General features: G+C 42.7%; 1 protein-coding gene across 1 annotated transcript; it reads right to left on the minus strand.

Annotated features, from left to right (window-relative positions):
* Positions 1-14,575: 14,575 nt before the first annotated feature.
* Positions 14,576-17,282, minus strand: LOC146976491 (ras-related protein Rap-2b). Its single transcript, XM_085796312.1, has 2 exons — positions 16,386-17,282; positions 14,576-15,733 (listed from the first exon to the last, which is right to left on the minus strand). Exon 1 carries the CDS (start codon positions 16,991-16,993, stop codon positions 16,442-16,444), a length of 552 nt encoding a protein of 183 aa, XP_085652438.1. The 5' UTR covers positions 16,994-17,282; the 3' UTR covers positions 14,576-15,733; positions 16,386-16,441.
* Between the last annotated feature and the right edge of the window lie 295 nt (positions 17,283-17,577).

Below are 17,577 nucleotides of genomic sequence, written 5' to 3' on the forward strand. Positions count from 1 at the left end.
TAGAGATGTGATTATGGCCCTTTAAGAGGCTCAAGTGCATTTTCCTTTTCTTTTTTGTGTGGTTTGACAGCCTTCAATAAGCTAATAACTAAATACAGTGTATACACTAGTTTACTACCCATGGGTTGCCGTCACAGATTAATAATTCTCGATCATCAAAGTCATTTTTAGCTTTACTAATGCTATATGACTAGCTAGTAGTCAGAATTGTATCAGTCTTGCCTTATGGCATTAGTAATAGGCCATATAGTTCAAAGAGTTGCATTTTGACCAGTTAATAAATGTTTTTAACACACACACACTAACAGTTGAAAAAAATCACCTGTATCAAATTTAGGGCGTAGTTGCCCTTTAACCCTTTAACCTCTCTAAGATCTATCTATCTATCTGTCTGTCTTATAGCTCATATTCTCTGTATAGACACACAGTCTCCTTTATATCCACTTGAGCTGTGATTCTTATCTGCTTGTTGTGCTCGCTCTCCTCATGCATGCACCTCTCTGTCACTGCAGCTGTTACATTCTTAAGAGTACATCTCCATCCTGTCCTGGCTTGTATACTTGCTCTTTACCGCCTACAGTTCTCTGAAAATAGACAAATAACCCGTGGGGAGCCTGACACATTCAGAGCTCTGCACCTTGAGAAACAGTAAAATTGCCGTTTGCTAACCACAGCACAGTTGTCTCATCTTGCTCTAAATTCTCCCCACTTCTCCCAAATGTTTTCGGCGTGCGCTCGCCTTAAAAACAGCTATTGCACCGACTGCTGACATTGAAACCTTAAGAGAAGATGATTAGACAGAAGCTGCCGATGAGACACACTTGAGGTGAAATGTCAAAAAGCAAAAACATCCTCTCCTGTTGACTTGAATTTTGTGTGCAAGCCTAAAGCCAGATATGTGAATCACATCACCTACTCTTCAAGCGAGTCAACAAAACAACCGTTTCTGATTGCTTGGATCCTAATAGCTTGATCCTCGAGTATATGCAAGGGTTATGTGACAGAGAAGGTTCCCTGTGGGCCAAACACTCAAACAAAGACATCACATTGCCTGAGAAACAGAGAGAGAGATTATTTCAAGTCCAGTAACAACAGCATTTAGGAGTTAAGTAAGATGCGAGATAAACATGAGACACCCAATCTCTCTTGCATGTAAATACAAGCTGGAACAAACATACCCTCCCTGTCCTCACACAGAACCTCTGTATCTTTACTAGCAATCTGCCTTGCCTGACTTTTTAACAACCCCGTGGCTAAATCCTGTCAACCGTCTGATTCACCTACCAACGAACTGCTTTCAAAAAGACTCTCACCCTGCACTCTGTCTAATAGACATAGCCTTAGCCTATATCCAACATATTCAGCACAGGCACAGTATGCCCAACCTTTTCTCTTCCTAGAGAGTTATTATTTCGGTCTGATCTAAAAATGCAAACCTAATCTGACGTGGCACTGAAGCTGATCCATATTACAGTATTACATTACAAACTGAACACCATAACATATACCATATCGTGGGCAAGTTTGCGCTGGTACATGACACCCACAAATCACGGTTTAATTATATAGTGTACACAGAGAGGGAGTGGATGGAGATACAACAGACAAGTGCAGACAGCACCAATTAAATGCTGGTTTAAGTGTGTTGTTGTCATGGTGACTAAGCTAGTTGGCTACCTCTGAAATTCTGTTTCATATTAAATGCCGTTGTTTTTGTTCCAGTGCCCGTCTCTTTATCCTTAACCTCCCTGCTCAGCGTGTCTGTCTCTCATTTCATCCCCGTGTGTATCCGTCTGACTGACTGAAAAAAACATCAGATACGGGCAAAAACAGTCCAGTTTAACCAGCTTCCAACTGCCTCATCTCCTTCTCCGCCCATCTCTTTGTATGTGTCTTTCCATTTTTCTTCCAGCTGTGCCCTCATCCATGTTACCACGTTAGACAGTTAGCAGACACAGTGGCACATTATGTAGTGGGGGTGGAGGATTTTGTGCCAGGGGGGATTTACAATCTGTCTTTCCCCACGTTTCTAAAGAAAACACCGTATTTCATTGTTTACCCGGGTGTTCAGAGACACCGAGGTAAATGGTTTTATGTGATCTGTCTAATCTTAGAGAGAAAGCCTGACAAGAGGAGAAGCGTGGGAGCTTTGAAGTACTTTGATTTCAGTGACCTTCCCTTTTTATTACAGTCTGGCTCTGCTGCAAGTCTATGCAGGTAAAAACATACAGACATACACACACACACAGACATATGCCTTGGCTATACAACAACCACACACACACACAGGAGCATACAAACACTGAACAGGTGAAATGGTCATGGCAGTATTTTTGCAATGCAGAGCTTCTTAGCTATAGACCTTTTTCTACGGTGTATTTTAGATTTCTGAATTTTCTAACTGCTCCCGGCTGCCACAGGTAAACAAACCTCTCCATATCAAAATCCATATGCTGACTGAAAACTTACATGTGTATTGCATCATAAAGTAAGGAGTGTTGATGTGTGATACATATATACACACACGCATTACGTAATAAAATAATGTGTGTATTACAGATTCAAATTAGTTTTTAGAGCCTGTAAATTGATTTTTAAATAACACAGAAATGGAGACAACTAAAAAATTGATAACAACTGTTGGAATACAGTACATCCAGACAGCAGGGTGTTGAAATCTGGATTTGTAATCATATAACTACTAAATGGCCTAAAATCCTGTTATAATCCTGTGGAGTTTATGCAAGAGTTGACATCTTCTAAACATATAAAGTAAAACAGAGGAAGATGGAGCCATAGCTGGCGGGAGAAGGAGATAAAAAAGAGATCGAGAACACACAGCTCTCTGAACTGCCAAAGCACATATACAAAGCTTCCATATGGGTAGATGTGTGGGAAGAGGGTCCAGGTTGACTTCTACATTATGGCTCAGGAAGGGCCTGATGACTCAGGTAATGGGGGCAAGTTACTTCAGAAGCAAATGGAAAGCATGAGATGTAGACAAGTATAGGCAGGCAGGTAGAGAGCAAACCAGCCAGAGGAGGAGGAGGAGGAAGAAGAGGAGGAGGAGGAGGGTGGAAGACTTCAAGGGGAGCAGAGAGACTGACAGATGAACATAACACAAGCCTGTTGGGTATCACCGTTATACAACAACAGACGTGAAGGTGCAGACTAATTACAATGCAGAATACAAGTAGATGATACTGAGGTTGGGCTAATTGTGTAGAGAGTGTGCGTGTGTGTGTGTGTGTACTGGTGTCTCTGCAGCCTTTCCATGTGGGATTTATCTTTGCCCAGCAGGCAGTGTTGTGCCATATGGTCCACAGAGTAGATATTCCTAAAACAACACACACACACAACGAGACACAAAGACACGCAGGCTCTCACATTGAGACAGACATGTGATGGAGGAGAAGAGAAGGATGAGACACACAGAAAGTCACTGGTGAGCAAGATAGCTCCATCTGCCCATCCTGGATTTGACGAGATCCCCAGATCACAAACCAAATAATAATAACACAAAAAAGCCAGCACTGTGCAGAGGAAACAATGGATTCTATTTGATATGCAAAATGTCAGGGCTTAAATTAAATCAAACTGGGGGGAAATGAGGGGGGGGCAGGAAAGTGAGATAACAAAATGATGACAAGTCCTCAGACTTTGTTTCAGTCTCCAGACAGGAAGTTTAGCAGCAGCTAAAAAAGACGACAAGATGCCCCTGAACTCCCCTCAAACAGCAGACCCTCGGAGGGAGGGGTGGGGGGGTCTGGCTGGAAGTCCACTAAGCCCCTCAGAGCCCATATGGTCTGGAGGCTTACGCACCCCAAGATGACATGAGAAGGCAAACCCAGAGGATGAATCTACGGACAGGAAGAAGAAAGAGGAACAAAACGGAGGGGGAGGACTGGCGGCATGTTATGAGCATTCAGAGATGTGTGTTCATGTGTGGCACACTCTGTGAAAGGCCTAATTTGCGCAAGCCCGTGTGTGTATGTGTGTGTTTGGATAGCCATTTGTCTGGCTTCAAGGCTACAGGGTTTTGTGTGAGGAAACTAACTCTACAGGATATGTGACATGGTGGAATTTATGTATGTGTGTGTGTGTGTGTGTGTCAGGGTAAATAAATAAAGAGCAGTAATGACTGTGTGTCATATGATCCGCCTGCACAGTGACACTAATGGCATTAGTCTGAATGAGAGACCTGCAGCGTGGCCTCCTCTCGTCCCTCATGTCCCCTCCCTCTCTCTCTCTCCTTTCTTTCTCCTCTCATCCGTCAGCTCCAGCTTGTCTCCAACACTTTTTCTCTCCCTAACATATCTGCATTCATCCATCCCATCTTGTTCACTAATTTGTCTGAGGTCGTTTCAGACAGACTGCCGGTGCAGTTGTTAAGGCCTATACTAACCTTCATTATTGGATGACATCTCATTACGGCTGATGGTTCACACACTCAGTGGTAAACAGCCCAGATATCAATCAGCATTATCATGATTGGAGTCAGCTCACAGTTTTAAATTGAAAGAGGATCAAGGGAGATAATTATGATATTACAGATGAGATGTGTCTGTTTAAGTGATTATCCTGAGAATTCATGGGGCTTTGTTGTTCTTAATTTATCATTCTCAAATTACCTCTAAACTTATTTTGCTTGAGGATGGAAGCTATGCAAGCACAGTGTTTTGCTTTACAAAGTCCTATTAGACAAATATGGAGCACAAATTAAAAGAATAGTTGAACATTTTTGGATCTCAAAGTTAGCTGAGAAGATCAATACCACATATGTCTGTATAAAGGAGGACACTGCCAGTAGCTGCTAGCTTAGCTTGATACAAAGGCTAAAAACCAGGGTAGTCTGGCTGCGTCCAAAAGTAACAAAATCTGCCCCTAAAACTCACTAATTGGGACACAAGTGATTATTTCTGGGGGGTTGTTGTGTGGACTATCTCTTGGCACAGAAAAGTGACTTCCTGAAATCTTGGCAAGAAATATTCTGGATGATGGATTTGTACATTTGGACAGAGTCATACTAGCTGTTTCCAGTCTTTGTGCTACAGTGATCGGCTGCTGGCAGAAGATTTCATTTCTACCAAACAGACTTAATTTATAAGCTATTCTTATTAAACTTCACAAAATACTGAACCAATAGTGTGAAGGAAAATAAAAGTCAAATATCTGGTATTATGTATGCATACATAAATATGCAGTATATATTTGGAACTAAAACATGTTGACTTCTCACTCTGTGGACAGGTGGTCCAGCAAAAGCTCATAAAGTGAATGAAGACAAATGTGGGTGAGATAAGGGAGGAAGGCTTGGACATGTCCTGCAGGAGAGCAGAGGAGAAGAGTGAAGGGAAAAGGAAAAGAGCAGCACAAGGACCGCCACTGAGTCACACAGTGGGACAGGAAGTCTTAGATGGAGACACCCTTCCTTCCTGTCAGCACACTGATCACCAACACTGGACACCATTCAGTCTCACATCACATGACACACGTGACAAGTATTATGGTGGACAGTACCATGCGTTGTACTTTGTGAAGTTTATATGGAGTGGTGCTCAAGTCAGCGTGTCGCCTGGAGTAATTTATTTTAGTAAAACTACCAGATCAAATCCAAGACTCTGGCTCCACATGAGGCCTGTAAGTGTGCAATTTTCTCAGGGAACAGCTGATTTTTTCCTCCCACCTTCTGCTTTTGATTGCAGTCCCTGTGATGATAAAAAATGTATCCTTGGGGTTTTTTTTTTTTTTTATCTATCGTAGTGGATGGAGTGTTCTTTTGGTAAAAGCCCCAAAGGCAGCAGGATTAGGACACACTGAAAACTCAGCAGCCAGACAGAGTGTTTGAGCACACCCACTGATCAGCAAATTACTTTGTAACCAAGCATAGGTTGCCAACGGCAGAAAAGAGCAGTGAGCTCCAGGTTCATGTCAAGCTCGCACCTGTTAACATGCTCTTCAGTTACTCTGTTGTGCCTGTAGCCCAAAAAGTTATTTGCATATGAGTACACGCTGCAAATATCATTTTAACACCTTTCAAAGTGAGCAGAGCTGGATCCAATTTCCAGACAGTTAGATCACACCGCTATGAGTGTGATCTGTTGTAATGGAAGGAAATGGCAAATAGCTAGAATGGTCTCAAATTGGATTGCACACCCCCCCACACACCTACAGTTGCTCCACTATTGTACCCTAATTTAATTTTGGCACTGGGGGACTTCAATTGACCTTGAGACGTGTGCCATTCATGTCATATCACTCGGATCATTATTCCATGCTACCAAGTGGGAAGAATCAGATCATATCACATCGGCCTCTGACGCACAATCTGAGAATTTTAGGGAATTTCTAACTGTGGCACAATCTGAGGCATTTATCGCCCATATCGTGTTATTCCAGAGTTCAAAAAAATTGTAGTTGATCACTGCCAGAAATGTAGACAAACAAAAAGCAGCGGAAAAATGTCAGCTAGCCTAACAACGCAGGATTCAGAAAATCCCAGCCTTGCAAATGTTACCCGAGGCAGGAAACACTATTATCATGTTTGATAGGCCTCATCCAAATAATGTTTTTTGGTCAGCAACACTGCATGTAAACTTGTTTGACAGGAAACTTCCACAGGGCACCTTCAGGAATAATTACAGCAACATAACAGTATAACATGCTCCCTGGTTACTGACATCTATCAAGTTTTCATCAGTCTGAAGTGTCTTTTCTAACACTGCAAAGCAACAGCGCTGGTAACAATAATGTAGCAGGATCCAGAGTCCAATGATGTGGGTCAGTAGACTGGAGATTCCCCATGTCACAGGAGACTTCCTCTTCCACAGCTCCACACAGGATATGAGCAATTTCCTCAGAGCCTAGCCTCTGCAACATTCCCAGAAATCAATTCACTGTGGAGGGTCATATCTGGGGCATCTTTTGCATATTTCTGTTAACACATAGACTGTGATGACACTTTCATGTAAGGCCATTATGCTCTTGCATGCAGGAACAGTGAGCAAGAGTACGTACAGTACAGGTGTGATTGTAGCCTACACGCATTCTGTCAGCAGAAAAATATCAATGTGGTTTCAGCGAAAATGAAAGAGACTTGCGTGTGACTCATGTGGTAATAACTCGGGGCTGTGTTAACAGTGATTTGGCTGGAGGTATGAATGTTTGGTCCTGACTGCTGCACTGTCACAATCTCTTCCTTCTGCGGTGTATTGGTGTGTGAAACAGTCGCTCTGGCATTCGGGGTGTGGCAGTGTGTAATTTTACAGAGCAAACTAAGTGAACAGTCAGCTGTGCCACACAATGATTTATCAGACTACACTTCCTGTCAACCATATTTGGATAATGCTTCCGAAAGGTAAATAAATAGCACACCTTTACTAATAGGATACCGAAACAAACTGTAAAATACAGGCGTGTACAGTACTTAAACACTAGTCACTGTTGATGTAGCTAGTAGAATGTAGTAAAATATTAAGAGACACTTTTAGGTCTTTAGTATGTTGGGACTCCTTGAAATGTGTTTGCGTGCCTCAAAAATGAGTGTAAAGATTCTATAGACTCAAAGGAAGCATGAAGTTTGTCTGCCTCTTGACAGGTTAGACAAAATATGGGGCTATTCAATCACATAAACAAATCCAAACAGATGAAGTAGGTCTGTTGCTGTATGGATGAGTAGATTCGGTAATTTAATACTCTGAATATGCTATTTTAGCACCATCAGGACCATTTATTATCATGTGTTTGGGTGAAATTGTGGGAGACATCCTCATTAAATCTCTCTTCAAATTGGGCAGACAGTTCGTTTAAACAAGACAAAATGCATCACATATGTGCGTATAACATCAGTTTACATAAATGAAACACTTAGGCATTACACACACTTTTTTCTAAATATGAAAACCTCAGCTCTTTTTTTGTTGTTGCTCTCTCCCACAAGTTTCTTTTTCTGCCCCCCGGATGCTCAGGTTATGAAAGATGTTGCATAAACCTGCCTCAAGAGAAAAGTTTGATGATGAATGTGGACTGGGGGAAGGAGGGAGGCATGGATAGAAAAGAGTGCAAGTAAATAAGTAAATAAATAGGCCTACAATAATATGCCAGGTATCTAAAAAAAAAAGAAACGCTTGTCAAGTGTGACTCAAGTCACAGAAAGACATAAAAATAAACTAATAGAGGGACGTGGCAGGGATGTGGAGTAACGATGAAACCAGTCAGATGCATATAAGAGGATGGGGGAAAAGATGATGGAATGAGAAAAAGAAACAGGATTGCAGATGGGGGAGGAAGGTCACGGATGTCACGGCATGTTAGTCAGAATGCTGAAGTTGCCGTGGTGACAAGAGGGCAACACCAGGGTGGTGGGAGGTAGTCACATGACCCAGCATCAAGCCCTGGAGCAGGAAGCCACAAACCCTCTTCTCTCAACCACAGATGCAGCAGATGGGGGAGGGGAGGGGAGGGGGGGTGGAAAATAAAGGAGGGTTATGATTATGTGAAAAAAAAGTTATGATTCAAAACAAAAGCCTGTCTGATACCTGTTCAGTTTGTTTCACGGCGCAAAGGAATGGGGAAGTTAAGTATAGTGAATAAAACACATAACTCCTCAATCAGAAGGTTAATTCCTTGGTGACATCAAGCATCCTGTCAGGTTGAAGTGTAACAAGACGCTGATTCCTGCCAGGAGCCAGTTGCACTAGCTTCTCTTCAAACTTAACATAGTTGTTTTGTAATTATCTATAAGTGCTTGGTTATGCATTTGCATACCTAAAGCAAAACTACAGTATGCAAATCTCTCAGGTTTTCATTGGTTTGTTGAAATATGCTGCAGAACATGTCTTCATATGAAGAATGGCTGTCAAAAGCTTCTGTGAGCCAGGCTCATCCCTTCTAAAGAGTGTCACCTTTTTAATCAATCAAAAAGACAGCTGTCACAGTTGCAGGGTATCGATGCACACACCTGAACTCTCTTCTGATCTACTACTCCCAGTGAAGGTATTACCTGCTGCAGGGTGTCACTGTGGCTGACAGACAGGCTAGCATGCTCCCAATTCCTGTGCCAGCTGGGATGGGGAACACAGCGAAGACGTTGCCTGGGTGGTGCATAACAGAGCAGGGACAGTGATACTTTGTGTAAGTGTTGTTTATAATGATACATAAATTGAGATTATTTCAAATTATATAACAGCAAGTTTTAATTTGAAAAACTGTGATGGCAATAATTGTAAATTACCTCTTGTCACAGAATAATCAGATATGACACACGGATTTACATATGATTAAAGTCTTTGATATATGTTTTTAAAGTTTTGGCTAGTGGTTTTTTGTGCGAAATACTCGTACTTGCAATGCTCGTAACTTCAAAAATACTTAGTGATGGGTTTAGCTGGTAAAAGTAGCTCAGGCTGTATCCAGATCCAGAGATGCTGCTCTGCTGCCGACTGCCCTGGGACATCCTTGTGGTGGTGCCAGCAGTGGTTAAGGGGTGTGGGTATTATTACATTATAAAAAAATCCGTCTGAGCTTTATCACAACCAATAGTTTAAAACTTCTGTGGTTTCACCCTAACCTTCCTAAATTACATGAATAGCATGCTCAGGTCCAAATGATGTTGGGTGCCCTCCTCTTCTAAATATGACCTAATGCGTCACTTCTCAACACCGATGTGGGCCTACGATCAAACGAGCGACAAAAACAAACTACAAGGAAATAATCAAGGCCATTCACTTCTTGTAAGTCCTCTGCAGAGATGCCGGCCTGTCATTCATGTGAGAAACCACACCCTAGCCTCAAGAGCTACAGCTGAAAGCTGCTGTGTGGAGAAACAGCTGCCAAGTGACAAACACAGTGCCTGAATCACTCAGACCAAAGGTAACACTGCTATTATGGATATTGTAATATTGATAGTATCCTGTATGTGTAAATCTATCTGCTCAGCGACTAAATACATACCTACAGAAAGATCAAATTGCAATCTGCTATGCCTGCACGCACTTATTAACCTGGTTTTTTTTCTACTCATCATAATTAAAACACTGATTATAACTTAGCTCAATTACAAATCAAGTCCTTAAGCACTACTTGTCCTCACTGACACCAGTGAACAAAAGCTATTAAACCACACTGGGGATGCCGCTAGTAACTAGTCCTGTCTGACTGGCTCCTTTGGCCTAGTTTCCTTTTCAGATCGAGCTCTGGTGTGAACCAAAGCAACTGTGCTATGATTATCTAAAGATGGGTATAAAGAGCAGTTTGACTGTGTGCCCAGTGGGATCCATCTTGTGACACAGTGGGGCGGTGTCAGGAGGCCTGTTTAGACAAACCCTGCACTCTCTTTTTAATCCTTTGTCACTGCCATTCTCTCCCCCTCTCCACCTTTGTATTTGTTGCAGATTCTTGGTGATATTCCTCTGTCAGACTTGTGATCACTAACGTCAACAAAAGGTAAGCTAGGAAGCGATCGCTTAAGTCATTTCCAATCAGACATAAAGGGCAATGGTGCTGCCAAAACCACGCAGCTAATCACCTCAAATAAATAAACATCAACCAGCCCTTATCGTATCCTGACTTTCTCCTCTCTCTTCCATCTCTCTTTCAGCTCAGGCTAAAGACATGTCCAGACATTACAGTTGAAGGAATGACAGGAATGAGAGGAATTCCGGGGCATTCCCATAGAGGCTCAGTCAGCTCCAAGTGAGAGGGCCACTCCCTGATTTACAGAGAGAGCTGAATGAAGGAGCTAATGGATGATCATTCATGACACTTCTTACTATAAACTGTCCCTTGTTATTTTTACCAAGTCCAATGAGAAGCAGCGTGTAAACCATCAGACCAATCATCATCTCTGTGCAGAGAAAGATGCAGCAGTGCTCCTGTAAATATATAACTCTCTGCAGCAAAATGTGCATAATTTGAAGATCTCGCACAATCTGTAGTCAATCGTCCAGTGAGATATAATAGTTGAAGGTGGAGTAAAGTCAAAGAATACGACATGATCACATGGATAAAGTAATAACTGTGTAATAAAGGAACCGTCAGGTTAAATCCGACGCGATGTCTCTGTGAAGGAACTTGGTGAAACAGAGGAGGCGAGTGATGCCTCTGCTGCCTGTGTCTGGACAAAGTCCTGGTGCAAACGCTGCAGGAATCTCAACTGCAGTGTGTAAATGTGCACAATGATGTGCACACATGTGCGTGTGTGTTCATGTGTGAAAGAAAGGGAGAAAAAACAAAGCTCATTCAGCCAACGACGGGAAGACAAACACAGAGCGAATGGGTATTCCTGCGTTGTTATGGTAATGCCCAGCTCAAAGGGAAATAACAGTGATTAACAACGCTGTTGCATGTAAACCACATGAAAGCACCTTCTTTGTTAAATTTAGAGTTTAAAGTGATGTGATGTGTCAACATGCAGAGAAAGAAACACTAATAAGAAGTCAAACCGACTCTAGAGTGGATACTGCCTCAGACAGATACAGTACAGTACATAACAAGCACATCTGCCAAGAAAAAAAGGGCAAAACCACATTCTTGAACACAACAGAGCCTTAAAAATAGCATGATGACGCTGGGAGAGAAAGAGAAGCCTGTAATTCAGCAAGGAGCCTATATAGTGATTAAGTCCCATGTAAAAAATGCAAACACACACCACCCACTCTCACTGGCTGTCGCAACACTTCCTGTCAGAGCAACTGTTTCAAGCAGCAGCAGCAAAAAAAAAAAGAAAAGAAAAAAACACAACACAGATCTTGCATCTGTGCAGCAAAACACCACATTTAACCCAAATCTTAATCATTAGGAAATAAATATTTAGTTTACTGTAACCAAGGGAAGGGAGTTATTCATATAAAACGTGTAAAACCTACAGTTATCTAATTACCTCTGAATGTCAAATCACACTTTCTGTCATGATCAAGGAAAATATATGATGGTGACGACGGAGAGAAAGATGATCTAACAGACTTGACACCCTCCTCTCTCTTACAGTCACCATTCCAGCAGTGACTGAACTCCCCATAGGTCACGAGGCCACCCTGCACAGCCATACCACATCCCAACCCCCCTTAACCATGGCAACCACATCACATGACCATCTCCCATGACCAGCAACCACTGACAGGCCGGGCCATCTGTAAACCTGAACACTACTGATTTCCTCTTGGCTGCAACTGAGAGCGAGAGGTTTGAAAATAGCTTAATTACATTCCTTAAAATAAAGAAAAAATAAAAAATAAATAAAACACAACGCTGTGGTACAAGTATGCAAATATGTGGCAGCAACATACTGAAACTTAATAAGTACAAGGCTGAAACCAATTAAACTCACAACCACACACTGTCGACACTATTGCTGAGTTGTGCAAAACAAAAGGGGCAGGAAGTGAAACTTTCACCTTCTCACTCCTTAGAAAGAGTTAGATAAAAAGAAACAGGAACTCAACAGGCCCCTTTCTCTCTAAAGGGCAAATTCTTCTGCTATCAGATGTTTATACCACAGCAAGAGATTGAAGCTGTGCAGCAGTAGAAGATGGGGGGTATACATTTACAGTATCTGGGGCATAGCTGTAATAACTTCTCCCACTCACCCACTGCCACTGTAACTATTATTCCAGTACCGAGTTCAACTTCAGTTCTTGTTCATGTCTAATCACACAATCTGTATGAGGGCCTTAGAGGAAACGTGCTATTAGCCTTGACTTCACATTGATAGCATAGCTGTAAACTAGTCACGGGCTTGAGGTTGATGTAAGGAAGATCTAAGCCCTGCTATCAGCAGTCACACAAACACAAAGCACTCCTGAGGAGCACACTGAAACCCAATATTAAGCTGTAAAGCTGTCGTTTCAGCTTCAGGGAGGAGAAAAATACACAGTGTGTACATACACACAGTTTTCTACGTACACACACACTCACATACAGACAATCTGCAGATAATGTAAAGCTATGGCTGGGAAATTACTCAATATTATGGTCTCAGATTTCTCAGTTGAAGTATATTGCGATAATATGGATAGAAATAACTTATACAGCTAAACTTAACTTCAAACATTTGATGATTCACTTTTTTTTATAGTACATTATCATAAATATTTATACATATATTAGAAAATATTTATACATGTTAAAAACATGTCCAAAATATATTCTTATTATCACAATATTACAAAAGCCTTATTGCCTGAGTGTGACATACGCCCATGCACCTTTGCACCTGTTGGATGCAATATTCACTTTGAAATTGCCCCCTAGCACAACCCTGTACCCTGACCTCCCCATGCCCCACAGTCACATGATGCAAGCAAAGCCAAAGAATACATATGATACCATTGCTTACACTGGTTAACAGGCACAAATACCCAGGCCCATATAGGCGTTCAAGCCTGTACTAGACATTGACAGGCAGACACATATGCTAAGACCCATAAGACACACAGAGTACATACCACAACGCAACACACACATGCAGCACAGCTTCAAGACCAGCACAAACCAGCACATATCTACTCTCAGAAAGACTGGACTCTGTGTGAAGCTTGTCTTGTGTTTGTTTACTCTCTCCCCCTGCAGCCATTCTGCGGTCGTCCAGCCAGCCAGGGCTAGGTAATCCCCATAGGTAAACAGAAGCAGAGCGGGGCCTGCTCAGTCATAGCGGCCTCTCCACACACACAAACTCACTGCACCCAGGCTGGAGCTCTGGGCTGAAAACACTACTACACCCACACAGTCAAAAAAAAAAGACATTTCTCTGGAGCAGCACTGCCTGGCCTCGTCTGTTGCTCCGTGTGAGGATCAGGAGCAAGTGGCGGTGCTTTCATCTTGATCCCATTTTGTTGATGGATACTGTTAAGGTTCACCATAGAGGCAGTGATGATAAATCTCATTGTGAATTTCTACTCTTCAGAGATGTAGCATGTGTTGTAATAGCCTGAAAATAACCCGTGCTTGGATTACCAATGTCATGTAAACAACCAACAGGGGTGAGTTACTCATCTCTTTTTCTAACTGCTCATACCCTGGTCATACACACACCTTGGTCTGTTTGTTGTTTTTTTTTCAGTTTGTGATTTTGCACATATACCACAGTGGTCTCTGCATTAACCAGATGGAACACTGTGTGAGAAAAAAAGCAGGGCTATGCAACAGTAGAAAATTAAAGTAGATTTTAGGGGAAACAGCAACTGAAACTGTATTCCATAAAGCTTCTTCTAAAAGGGCGCTCAGTGAAGTTGTCCAACATCAAACTCAATAGACACATTGCATTTTCCTATTGTATTCCTACTTCCTGTTGACCTGTGGTCTACCACACATCCTCAACTATCAACTAGCTCATGTAAATTTGGGGGGAAGTCAGGTCACTGTAAATTATGCACACAACTGTGTGTTCACTTTTTAAACTACCGCATTACTGTGGGTAATCCACTTATTTTTGTGTAACCAACTTAAGATGGTGTTAAAGCGATGATACACTCTTGTCCAAAGTGCTCGTGACAATTTCGTTTTGGCACGGCAAACTGGCTATTAGCCATTGTGGTAAAACGCAGAAACAAGTAGATAGCAACAAAGAGAAAACACAGCCTTGTTTCTTTTTTTAAAAAAATGCAATTTGTATTAAAAGTCTTGTTTTTTTTTTTTAAACCAACAGCCCTCTGTTAAAAGGCTGGTCTGAAATTAAACTTACAATCAGGTTAGATTTGTCAACGGTACATCATCACATTTCCTGTTAAAAACAACAAAATTAACAGAACAAAGAGAATTCATTTGATTTAAGTGGTCTGGCAGGTAAGCGTTTGGTGTTGTTATCGCGTCTAGGGGGTTCCAGTACCTGTGCATTTCAAGATATAGGTTTGGCCAGACCAAGCAGACATTGCAAAAATGAACACCTTAGACTTCAAAAAGGCCAATGTAAAACATACATGATAAAACCGCCATTCCATTAACAAAAAGCCTATTGTAGTTTGTCTTTTTCTTCAGCCTCCACCCCTACGAGATTATCCAGGTGAACAGTTCACTAGTTTGTGGATTGCCATGTTGAAGAGTTCTTTTGGTGATGTAGGTTGGCACTAAATCTGAACAGCTGATTTGTTTTGGAAAGGCACTTGACACAAGGGCGATCGGGTCACCATCCCCTATGTCACTTCAGTTAAGGTCCTCTCACACACTTAAGAGGAGATGAAGGGAAAAAAAGTGGCACTCATCACATTTACTCCACCAGCAGATAAGTGGTGTCAATTTAATTTGACTTTGGAAAAAAAAAATAGGATTTGGAGTGTTGTGGAGCATTGCTCCAACGTGGGTTAGGCAGAGACAGCACCCAAATCTTTACCTGCCCCAGACTGTGCAGTTATTTAACAAAATATACTCTATCTCTCTTTCTTCTTCTTATATCAGAAATATCCATTTATGTGTCTCTAAGTGTTGCCCTCCGTATCTTTTCCATTGGGGGTTAGTTCCAGTTGGGAGTACAGTTGGAACTGGCGAAGGGGTTGTTGCTGAAACTGATGCTGGATCTGACACTGTGTTGACATCAATGGTGGACACTGATCGAGCAGCAAAGATACTCCAACCCAGCAGAATTCCTGAAGAGTGGACCCCTCCCCTCTGTCTCAGTTGCTCCCCTCCTCCTCCTCCTCCTCCTCCTCCTTTCGTCCCCCTGCAGCATTCCTCCCTTCATTTTCCTCCAAGGCCAGGGTGAGACATGAAGAAGAGCTCAACAGTACACACTTGCTGCAACACACTGCCACAAACAAGAGATAAGAAAAAAAGAGTCATGAGTGAACTACAACAACTTCTGACAAAACATCAAGTAAAACACGGCATGTTTGAGGCTAACTTTGGGCTGGGCTCAACAAAAACCCTGCTTGCTGATCCCTGAATGTAGGCCATACAAGAACATTGGAATCTCCCGGCTCCTGCTAACCTCATTCTGGAAAATACCATTTGAGCAGTTCCTTAACTCCACACTGTAGGTGTACATACTCCACCACTAACTTAGTTAACCTAATTAAGTCAGCCACAGCTCGTCCCCCCAGTTCTGCAAATGACTCAGACACTTCCCTAGTCTGCTTAGCAAAACAATAGCCTGCAAGTGTCCTAATGGAGGTTAGCAGTAAGGACTAATGCCGAGCTCATACTGTATGGAGAAGAACTGACAGTTAAACTAAAATAAAGACTACACAGTAACTTAAAGCCAAGTTCAGCATACATCCGGTATTTTGCTTTGCTCTAGTCTACACTTAATATGGGCATGTGCTAAGAAAGGATTTCAATAACAAGTTTATTATAACTTTACTGGCTACATTGTTATCTTATACAATACTTAATACACAGTATTCTAACTATCTCTAATGCCAGTTTTTACATTTTCAGTAAAGGGAGTCTCAACTTACCATTGCAAACTTAAAACCGAGCAAAGAATAAAACTTCATGGTTGTCCTTTTTTCTCTTAAAGAATGACACAAGACGAACAGCACTGGTCGTCGCCATTTGGTGTTGAGGCATAGTTCATCTGTCGGACTATCTCTGCAAACAGTTCGTCCACCGAGGTTTTATTTTTGGCTGAAGTTTCCATGAACGGGCAGTTCCAGTCGTCCGCCAGTGCCTTGCCCTCACCGGACGAGACCTCCCTTTCCCCCTCTAGGTCCACTTTGTTTCCGACCAGGATCATCGGCACCCTCTCGTACCTTTTCACCCGAATGATCTGATCCCTCATGGGCTTGATATCCTGGAAGCTCTGCTGGTTCACCAGGCTGTAGACCAGGATGAAGCCCTGCCCGTTCTTGATGTACAGGTCTCGCATGGAGGCGAACTGCTCGGTGCCCGCCGTGTCCAGGATCTCCAGCACGGACGGAGAGGAGTCCACCTCGATCTCCTTCCTGTAGAAATCCTCTATCGTGGGGTCGTATTTCTCTATGAAGGATCCCGTCACGAACTGGACGGTCAGCGCGGATTTCCCGACCCCACCGGACCCGAGAACCACTACTTTGTACTCTCTCATGGTTCCCAGAGCAGCAAGCCGACAGTCCTGCTTCCTCTCCGCTGCGAGCCGCTAGCCGCCCTGCTGGGTTTCACACCGCTCACCCTGCCTGGCGCCTCCGCCAGCAGTTTTGTACGGGCTCTGCTCGGTGGATACGGGGCGTGGCCGTCAACTATTGCCTTTCGGGAGGTAAATACGGTTGTTTCGGACCCACGCTCAGCATTTGTATTGTGGCATGTTGAGTTCCCGACGACAGCCTAGCCGGTTCTTGAGCGAGCTTCCCCCGTTTTCGTTCAAGTAGCCACCGTGTGCCCGTCGCTCCGCTTGGCACGGTCAAGCCAACTCTAGTGGCTATGAAGCACTTCCTGTGTCGGTTTTCACAATAAAGGCGTGATATCGTTACGTGCCCGGCAAAGTCAATCCAATTGCGTTTTCTTTACTTGTTAAATAAAATAAAAAAACACAATATTACCCCTAGATTCCTGTATATCTACGAAGTCTTGTCGGTAAGTATTATTCCGGTGTGATACAGACACCCAGTTGAAGGCGAGTGATTTGATTTCCGGTACGGGTCTGTCTAACCCCTGCTACCTTGACGCCGTGAG

Source organism: Trachurus japonicus, chromosome 13, assembly GCF_045865225.1.
Source record: "Trachurus japonicus isolate A0001 chromosome 13, Traja_1.0".
Lineage (NCBI taxonomy): Eukaryota > Metazoa > Chordata > Actinopteri > Carangiformes > Carangidae > Trachurus > Trachurus japonicus.